General features: G+C 41.6%; 1 protein-coding gene across 1 annotated transcript in view; it reads left to right on the top strand.

Moving 5' to 3' along the window:
• Window positions 1–1175: 1175 nt before the first annotated feature.
• The window catches only part of Tekt3 (tektin 3), a 35085-nt gene continuing 25523 nt past the window's right edge, over window positions 1176–10737 (top strand). The window contains exons 1-3 of the mRNA XM_041665705.1: window positions 1176–1226; window positions 2219–2826; window positions 5730–5813. Coding sequence (XP_041521639.1) covers window positions 2248–2826; window positions 5730–5813 — 663 coding nt within the window. The 5' untranslated portion in view covers window positions 1176–1226; window positions 2219–2247. The remainder of the gene's footprint in view (window positions 1227–2218; window positions 2827–5729; window positions 5814–10737) is intronic.

The following is a 10737-nucleotide window of genomic DNA, read 5'->3' as shown; positions in this document are numbered from 1 at the left end:
GTCGAGGCCTCTCTGGAGTCTGGTCACTCTCTCAAGACATAGAGCCTGCCAAGCTCTGGCGTATTTCATGTATTTTTCCCACAGTGATCTGGAAATTGCCTCCAAGCCCAATGGCACAACAATCAGAGGGCTCGTTATTTGTCCTGTGTTGCCTGTAGACCAGTGTGTGAGAGGAGCTGCTCCGAATATTGGATCCAGGTTTTTAGCTGTGCAGTTTTGACTAGCCTACCATGGTTGTAAGTAGGAATCCTGTTTGAGTTTTAAACGTTTCTTAGGCCATGATACCTTCAGATTTCTTTACCAATAACAGCCTAAACAGCACGATGGTGGAGAACTTTGATAAAACACCACCAAGAGATGATTTTTATTCCAGTGTCCTGGGTGGCTTTAAGGCATGGCTGGAGCTCCAGCTGGAGTTATAACATAGCTGGTTCTCATGGAACTCATCACCACACATGATGTCCTGCGCCTCAGTCCAGATCCTCGACCATCCCTTCCCTAAAACCAAGTTCTCTCTGTGTGGCTTTTTCTCTGTTCATGTATCTTGTGATGCTTATGAACCTGCATTTCCATGGCTGTGTGGTTTCATTTTGGACAGTTCTGGATTGCGATATCTCAAGATGCCAACGTTTGCAGTTATTAGAAAAATCCATGTGGTGTGCACTTCAAATACCACTGTCAGAGTACTAAGTAACCTTTGGATTTGGGATCCTTTATTGTCAAGCTTTAACCAAAGCCAAGCAGATAGGTTGTTTGCTAGAAGAAAACTGTTGTTTCCAAATTTGACAAGGTTGGAAGTAAGACAGCCTTAAGGTCCCCAACACCTCAAGTTGCTTTGAACTTATTTTCAAGAAAAGCAATATTTAAAGTTTCAAACTTTAAAGTTGCCAGTAAAGTTGAAGTAAAGAGTTGCCAGTATAAAGTGATTAGGAGCAAAAGGAAAGAAGAACTCAGCAAACAGGGAGGGAGCAAGTGTTACCTGGGCCACACTGGCACGGGCAGCTATTCTACAATGTGGTGTGGGTGGGTTTTAACTTGAACACAGTTCTGCAAATCAGTTTTTCAGAAGACATTGGTGTCTAGCTGTTTAATCAGTGAGGGTCTTATTTTTTTTTATCTGCATAGTGCAGCAAACTGAATGTGACTTGATTCTTTTCTTTTTAGTAACAGGTCTATGGATAGGGAGATATTACCTCCCCAGCAGAATCATACTTAAGTTCCAAAAGGTATGTCATAGTCTACAGTGTCCTGGTCTTCCTAGGAGGTCCTAGATAGGTATTGAGCTAAAAAAATATGTATTATGATTATGATAACTCTTCAACTCAGTGTTTTGCCTTTGAAAAGCTCTGCACATGTAAGTGGCACATAGGTTGATGTCTATAGTATATAAATAACATATCTAGCTCCATGTGAATGGAATAATTTGAAAAGCTACAATTAGTAACGAGCCCTCACAGTGACTCCTTCTGAGTAGCTAGTGGACTTTGAGGGGAGAAGGGAAACTGACTTTGACACCCTTTACTCCTTTCAACTGGTAATTTAAAAGTTAACCTTCATTGGCCCAATGCTGTCCCAGTTGTCCCAATACTTAGCATGGCCATGACATTCTAGCCATACGACTGGTTGACAGTTTCTATACCGGAGGCTCTTAGAGGGGGTGTCTCATACTGTCTTTGACATATCTTCACACCCAGCTCACATGCTGGGCGTGACAGGACCCGGGGCACGCTGCTAAGGAACTGCTTCCTGCAGGGCTGCTTGAACAATTCAAAGAAGAGAGTGCTGGCCTTGATCCCTTGGACAGCCAATAGGGCAGCCGAAGGTTCACTAATTTGTCTTGTGTCGTTGTCATATGGCAAGATTTGAATCTGCTGTATGTAGAGGTAGCTATCTGTTTAAACACAGAGTCACGCTCTTGAGTTTGCACTCAATATTATTAGTTTTTAAAAAACATTTCAATTTCAAAAATTCAAATGGCCAATGTAAAAGCACACTAACTTCATACACTTCAGAGACACAGGGATGGAAACTTTTTGAAAGTGTTATCAAGAAGTACTGATGACATATGAGAACAGATATCTAATGAGCCCGGGTGCTCCAAAGCTGGTACTATGTCTAATGTCACTTTTTATGGACTGTTATATAAGATTAAATTATGTGATATTCCTTCCTTCCTTTGTTCCCTCCCTCCCTCTTTCCTTCCATTCCTCCTTTGCAGGAGAGATTCACAAATTGTGTCTGGGCACCATGGAGCTTGTAGGCTCTACTTTAACGGCTACTTATGCCCACCCTCAGCCAGCACCAACCAGTTTCCTACCAGCCGTTGGTACCGTGACATCGAGCTATCGGGACCGCTTTCCCCATCATAATTTGGCACACAGCTTGAGCCTTCCATGGAGACCGAACACATACTACAAAACGGTCTCCAACTACCCAACGTTATCCCCTTACTGCACGAGAGCTCAGAGGGTGTGTGAGAGCACCATGCTCCCCTTTGTGTCCAACAGAACCACCCTCTTCACAAGGTATACTCCCGACGATTGGTATCGCTCCAATTTAGTCAACTACCAAGAGTTCAATAGCTCACGGCATAATTCAGAGAGATTCCGAGTGGACACATCTCGCCTCATTCAAGACAAATACCAGCAAATCCGGAAGACCCAGGTTGACACCACCCAAAACTTGGGAGAACGTGTCAATGACATAGCATTTTGGAAATCTGAAATCACACATGAGTTGGATGAAATGATTGGAGAGACAAATGCACTTACTGATTTGAAGAGAAGGCTGGAGAGGGCTTTGATGGAGACCGAAGCCCCTCTGCAGGTAAGGCCGAGAGTTGGGGCAAAAGGCACTGCAGCTTAGCTGTCATAGAAACACACTCATGCATCAGTCTGTAAATGGGGTTGGTAATGGCTAAACCATGGTCATATAAACATATATCACCCATAACAAGTTTCTGAGCGAATTCAGAAAGCAAAGCAGACTAAAGAAACACCATTAGGCTAGACAGTGTTTTCAGCTGAATGTGATATCTTATTAACTCTTTAAAAGGCTGGGCTGATCTCTGCAGGCTCTAAATTAAGATGAAAATTTAAGAAAGTAATTGTTTTAGAAAATTGTAATTTAATGGGAACTGGGCAATGGCTCAGTTGGTGCACCTTTGCCTTGTAAGTAGGAGGGCCTGAGTTTGGTCCCCAGAACCCATAGGAAACATCAGGGAATGGCGTTAATGTGCTGGCAATCCAAGCACTGGGGGGGAGGAGGCAGGGGGATCACTGGGGTCACTGGCCAGCCAGCCTAACCTAATCAGTGAGTTCCAGGTCAATGAGAAACTGTTTCAGAATGATGTTGATGGTGTCTGAGGAAGCACAGCACTCAAGGTTGACCTTGGCCCTTGACATTTACACACATACACACACACACACGCACACACACATGCACACATATACCTGCATACACAAACATACACTTGTGTGTGCCTGCACACACACATACAGATATAGATATATATCTGTAGATACATACAAACATACACACATACATATTCAAATAAAGTTTCTTAAAAAAATTAAGGGAGGGAGTGGGGACTGGGATTGGTATGTAAAATGAAAAAGATTGTTTTCTTTTTAAAAAAATAAAATAAAAATGTTAAAATGTCATATAACAAGAATATTTTCTAATACCAATGCAATAAAATTTTAGAATAACAAAATAAATAACTATGAATATGAATAAATAAAAAAAGAAAAGAAAACATTTTCAGTTGTGTCATGAAGTAAGCCCTTTGTTAACGTAATTGCCTTTCAGGGCACAAATGATCAACTGAGACCCTGTTAGAAATTGATTGTTTAAGATTCTTTTCTTAGATAAATGAGACCGAATGCAGGCCAGTTGTCATGGTCATACAGGCAGGACTCAATTCATTGCCTGCATCTGATTAGGCTTTGAGTGGGCTCCCGTCACCTATGACCCTTGTACCACACAATGGGCCCTCCAACCCTATCATGCCCACCACCACAGAAAGAAGACATTCCATGCCTAACGCTGGGGAAAGCAGATAAATTAGTCTATATCTCAACCAATGCAGCCAACACCACTTGTCTGCATATGGAGCGCTCGCAGGAGGTCACATGGTATTTGTAGTATCAGACTAAGGACCAGGGGGGCTACGAGTCTAGTGATCCAAGGACTCCGTTGGGCATCGATGCCCAGCGCTCTTCTGTCCCATCCTTTCTCCTCTAACCATATATACATAAATACGCACAAGCTCCAGCATCCCCTGGGAGGTTGGGGGTGCTCAGATAGGATATTTTTGGATTAATTCACCCTGGGTTGTTAAGGCCTCCAGTGCCTTATCTGAGACCTAGCTCTGGGATTGAAAATATCCTGCAAACCACGACCACATACCCTATCACTTAATTTCTCTAGGGCTCTCGGTTGCTTGCCTCACTCCCCCTTCCTGATGACTGAACCCCTGACTTAGTTCCGATGTGAGCTTTCTCCTGCAGTTTCTGCCGAGCGTTCTTGTGAGTCGCAACATAGACTGTCAAAATGGAACCAGAAGGTCCTGATTACAACAGTGTTACACAGAAATAAACTTCAAAAGAGAAAATACAAACAACCACTTAATAGGAGGAAGATTGTTAAATTTTAATAACACAGCAGTGATTAAATCAATAAGGTGACCATTTCTAGCTTATGACCATTGCAGTAATGACCATCTAGGGCAGAGTGTGTGCACTTTGACATGTCACTGGTGGGGCCGTGGACCCAAGGGAGAGTGCTGAAGAGCGCGGTGGCAATAGCCACTGAAATACTCACAGTTCCCATAACCCACTAGCTTCTCATACAGTAAATGTAAATTATACTATTAAAAAGTAGAAATTTGCTCTGTTGAGGTTCAATAGCATATTCTAATATGCCTCACATTTTATGCTTATAAAAGCTGAACATCACAGAGTAGTTCTATGTCATGGAAAAGGTTTGGAAAAAGCATTTAGCTACATAATGACCTCTCGGACATAATTCATGGTTAGCAGTTTATGCTATTTTCCATTGTCATAATTAACATTCTCTGCTTCAAAGTACATTTTAAAACCCCAGTCTAATGTTTAATTTTATCCTTAAAAAATAGTATAAAATTGTAAGGACATTGTTGCCTCCGTTTACTAAAACCAAACAATAGAAGAGTGATGGGTACGGCTCAATCACGTTTTCTCTATTTTAATTCTTAATAGGTAAAAGCATATTATTTATAATTGGGAAAATGACAAATGATTTTAAAGATAATGCTTTAGATATTTGGCTCCACAAATATTTTAATATCTTGAAAATGAATCATTCATGTTTACTTTTGCCAGTTAAAAAATACTTAGAATTGATATCCCAAACTCTTTGTTTTATGTAATAAAACTGTTTCTCTTCAGTAGACGGATGCCAAGTATTTATCTGACTTGCTAACTGGTAGGAATTCATTTTGTCAGTTTCCCAAATTGGGATTTATTTTCAACTTTTTTCAAAGTATCCCAAGCAGACACCAGCCTTTCAAGTAGCAGTATAGGTTTCTTCCCCTGTCGTGGTCTTTCTTATGCTAGGCTCTCCCAAACTGGTTTGAGAAGTCCAACTAGGGAGTCCCTGTTGACTTATTTTAAACAAGCCACTAGCCCTTCTTGTCCCCAGCTGTGGTCAGTTTGTAGTGACGTGTTTTGTACTCTGCGGATCTGTAGGTTGCCCGAGAGTGTCTCTTTCACCGCGAGAAGAGAATGGGAATCGACCTAGTTCATGATGAAGCCGAAAAAGAACTGCTGACGGTAAACGTGGGGGTAGGGGAGGGAATGCTTCAATAATGAGAAGCCTCTTACTCTTGCTGCAAGTGTGTGTTTAAGTGAAGAAATCAGAGCCATGGTATTGTCTATAGTCATTTGTAAGTAAATATAGTGCCTAGCAAAGGCCCATTCTCTTGGTTTTATAAGTAATATGTGTTGAATGAGAATTTTTAAAAAACAGGAAAGAATAAAGAAAGATTAGGTGCTTGTGGTCCCCCAGGATGCATATCCGTGTCGCTTTTGGAACATTTGAGTCATCTGTCATGCATGCTTAGATAGACACCGCTGGATCACACAGTACTGACATCCACGTGTCTCCAAGATTGCTCCCAGACAGTATTTGTGAATGAGAAGACTCCTTCATTCATTTCAAACAGCACTGAGGCCATTTTCCTTATCACTGCATACCCCTGTAAGACACAACTTTGGTTATTCAATCCCCAGCGTTCACAGTGTCAAGATGCCTCCGCTTGACATAGCTCAGCCTTCCTGTGTTGAACAGTCTGGTAACTTCCTTATCCCACACACCACTTGGTAGTTTGTGCTCTGTCTGCAAGGAAGGCACGAGCTCTGGTCCCTGTAGCTTGATGCCACCACAGTGTCAAAGGGCATAAACATCTGGGGAAGTGTGGTCCTCTGCCAAGCCACCACCCTAGAGCTGATGTTTCCCTGCCATTCTGCGGGTTCTTCAGGTGCTCTCAAACTTTCCACCTGCTAAGTCTAATTTCCTTCTCAATACTCTCACCTTTCTGCGCTCCCTACAGTAACTCCTCTGCAGTCTGTCAAGGGTTCCATCCTCCAGTGCTTGAGGCTACTCCCAGTCTCTTTCTTTGACTGAGACATTGAATTAAGCACTAGTTCTCTACCTCAAGTATTCTGCAAACAGCTTTTAAATTTTTGATTGACATGTAATGATGATGATGACGACGATGATGATGATGATGAAGGTGATGATGACAATGATGATAAGGATGATGATGATGATGACGATGATGACAATGATGATAAGGATGATGATGATGATGACGATGATGACAATGACAATGATGATAAGGATAAGGATCAAGTATGTGTTGGTCATATCCAGCATCTGCTTGTCCTCCCTCCCAGCTCAATTCTCAGCCTGCCCTACTGTCACCTACCTCTTTCTATTGATGGTGGAGTGTTCTTGGCTGCAGCCATCCTCCTTGAACCTTCCTGTCAGCCTTAACTCTTTCTCAGAAAGCCGAGTCCTATGCAATTCCCAGACACTGTCCTGCTCCGTATTTTAGGTCCATATGCACGGTCACCAGTTCTTTACTTCTTCTGAGAGATATTCCCAACTCGACAATGCCCAGAGGATGTAAGTTCACTGGGACCTTCCGCTCCGCCTCCCTTTAATTTCTCAGCCTGTTTCCCTCTCAGAATCACAGAATTTCTGCTGTGACGGGCCCATCTTCTCTGTCCCCAAACCAGATTTTCGGGGACCCACTGCTTTTTCTTTGTTTTGTTGATCCCTGAGGGAAAAAGGAGTCCTTGGTGAGAAGTTATTTTGAGATAGTCAGGTCATTCGAGTGATTTTATCCTAACACTCCATCAGTGTCTCTCTTTAACATCATTTTGAACTTTTTTAATGACCACTACATTAAGTCATGGCCCCTTCCACTACCTAGGAGAGATTAGGAACCGGGGCATCATGGATGACTTTGCCATGATGGGTCCTGCTCTGCACTTTCTTCTTTCTTTGTCTCTGATGGATATCAGAGTTCATTAAGCAATCTGTCATTGTTTTGTCACCATAAGTGAGTGGGGACTTAAGATCTGTCCCTTGGCCCATTTTTTTCACTCTTACGATGTGCCCTGCAGGAAGTAAATGCTAAGCCTATTTTAATGGCTTAACTAGATCATGCCAATAAACATACTTTGATATTTTCAAGAAGTTTTTTTGAAACCTGGTATTTTTTAGTGTACCATACACAGAAAAATGTGAAAGAAACCACATGTGATCTAAATAAATGGACATACCATGTTCATAGAAGGGATGGCTTGACTGTATTGAGATGGCAGCACTTCCTCAGTGAGTTCACAGATTCAGCATGGTTTCTATCCAAATCTGAGATGATCAAGCCTCACAGAATATTCCAGTCAGGACTTGACAGTAATTCTAAACTTTCTTTAGATCCCTGTAAGATTATCAGCACCCTAGCCTAGAAAACTATGCCCACATTCCTAAAAATGGATTATGAATGTTTTTCTTTGTTTAGCGTGTTGATTACAAGTTGTATGAATAATGGTCAGGAAGAAAGCTAAACAAAGGAGATTTGATTCAGAGTTCTTGTTTTTTTTTAAAAAAAAAGTTGGGGAAAGTGCTGTGGGACAATGGTTTTACTCTGTAAAGATTTGTTTCTTGTACTTGTTTAATAAAATGCTGATTGGCCAGTGGCTAGGAAGGAAGTATAGGTGGGTCAACCAGGCAGGAAGTAGAGGAAGGGTAATGAGAACAGGAGAATTCTGGGAGGAGGAAAGAGTCAGTTTGCAGTCATCACCCAGACGCAGAGCAAGCAAGATGTGACTGCCTCGCTGAAAAAGGTACCAAGCCACTTGGCTAACACAGACAAGTACTATGGACTAATATAAGTTAGAAGAGTTAACAAGAAGACTGAACTAATAGGCCAATCAGTTTATAATTAATGTAGGCCTCTGTGTGTTTCTTTGGGACTTAATGACTGCAGCATCCAGGTGAGACAGAAAGTACTGTCAACAAGCCTCAATCCTAAAATTCATATGCAAGCCCAGGGGTTTCACGGGGGCTATAATAATACCAAAAAAGAAGATAGTTGGAGGATTCTAACATCCCAGTAAAATGTATTGCTACATTATAATGTATAAGATAGTGTAACACATAGAGACAGATTAATGGGACAGAGCTTGAGTGCTGAGATACAGACACTCACAGTGACCATCAGTTGGTCTTTGACAAGCATGCCAAGGACATTCAATAAGAAAAGAATGGTTTCCAAAAAATGGTCCATGGACAGTTGGATATCCATGTGCAAAAATAAAGAACTCACATCCCTAAACTATGGCATACAAAAACATTACATAAAATGGTGGAAGACTTAAGAGTAAACGTTAAACTGACCAAATGCTCAGGGAAGGCATGCACAAATAATTCTGACACAGGAATAGGTGACAGTGTGTTAGAACATGACACTAAGATAAGCCACATAACCAAAACTGAAAAACTGATGCGTCAAAGATTATCATTAAAAATCTTTACGTATCATAAATCTGATATGGGCTTGTATCTAGTCTATATAAATAGTGATGAAAAGTTTTAGGGAAAAATAAGTAACCCAATTTTTAAAAATGGTCAAGTTGTCTAGTCAGTTCTCCAGGGAGAAGGCGTGAAACCACTAAGAATGATTCGTCTCCAGGAAAATATAAATGACCTTTATAATTGGACTCATTTATACCCACTAGGATGGTGATGACCAAACAGAAAATAAATGCTGAGACTGTGGAGGGGTCAGAATCGGTGCACATTGCTGGTGGGAATGTAAAACGATGCATCTACTTTGGAAATGATTAGAGTTACAACATAACTCAGCAACTCTACTCCCAGGTATCCACCCAAGGAGAAAAGAAAACGTGAGCTGAGAGGGAAAAGCTTGCGTGGGAATATGTATAGGAACAGTATGCAGAACAGCCCCAAAGTGAAAACGCCCTAATGGACATTCCCATAGTAGAGAATTCTTTAGCAACTCAGTGTAGGTTAGTGGGTGCCTAGGAGGTCCAGGGGAGGCTAATTGATGACAGCTAAGAGGTGCTTGCCTTTTGGGTCCAGGTGATGGAAGTGCCCTGGCTTTGGTTTTGATGATTTTCAGTTGTATTTCTGAACAGCCCAGTGGGGGGTGACTGACACACAAAAGCTACATCCTTGGATCTCCGTGCACAACTTGAAGGCAGCAAGGCCCAAGCCCGTATCTGTTCTTCCCCAGCAATCTTCCTGCTCGAGTCACCTTCTGCAGAGGCTTAGTGAATCTCTGAACTTCCAGAAGCCTGGGGCCTTGCAAGTTTTGTTTACATCTCGGGTTTTATGTGCTTCCCTCCTCAATTTAGGAAGGAATGTTTAAGGTTGGAGAAAGGAGCTGCTAGAAGACCTCCGGCCTCCTGAACACTGTCTGCTAAGCTCGGGCTTCTTTCACTGTGGGTGGCAGTCCCCTCTGCGGCTGTGTAATGGAATGTACGGGGGTCATAAACATTTGGCAGTAGTGCAAGAGTTCTAAATATTCAAAATTAAAAATTAACCAAAACCAAACTTGCAAGGATCCTGAGGTCTTTGGAAGTGTTCATCCATGTTGGAACATGTGACTGCACTGCAGCCTTGGTTCTGAATGCACTTTGCACTGTGCATGCCATACATACATGCAACACTGCAGCAATGCTGCCTGAAACACCTCATCTCAGAGTTGAGACTATCATATGTTAGGAATTGCAGTGTTTTTCTCTACATAATTTTCTGTGGTAATAGAAACATGATGGTTGAATTACAGGAAACAGAGACGTTTAATATTTCCCTCCCATCATCCCTCAGGATACAAGTATAAAACTAGTGTGCCTTTGCATTATATAGCTCAAACATCTGGTTTTAAAAATTGCTGACTTTAGTTTCCATAAAAATATTTTAGTTGTTAAATGAATTTCCAACAACTTCTGGAATGGCCCTGAATGTAACGCCCCCTTCTGTTCTATGTATTTATATAAGCAGCATTTATGGTACAGAGGACACCAAATCAATTTTGAAAGACACCCAAAGACACTCTGTCCTGCAGTGTCAAATACTCAGCTTAGACCTAACTCTATGCAAATGTGAATAAGCTCATTATCTCATTAGTATGCAAGTCTGTGCTTTATTTTTAATAAGTTG

Source organism: Microtus oregoni, unplaced genomic scaffold, assembly GCF_018167655.1.
Source record: "Microtus oregoni isolate MIOR12 unplaced genomic scaffold, Mior012 000015F_ref0000493, whole genome shotgun sequence".
NCBI classification, from domain to species: Eukaryota; Metazoa; Chordata; class Mammalia; order Rodentia; family Cricetidae; genus Microtus; species Microtus oregoni.
This window is presented reverse-complemented; position numbering and strand designations above follow the sequence as displayed.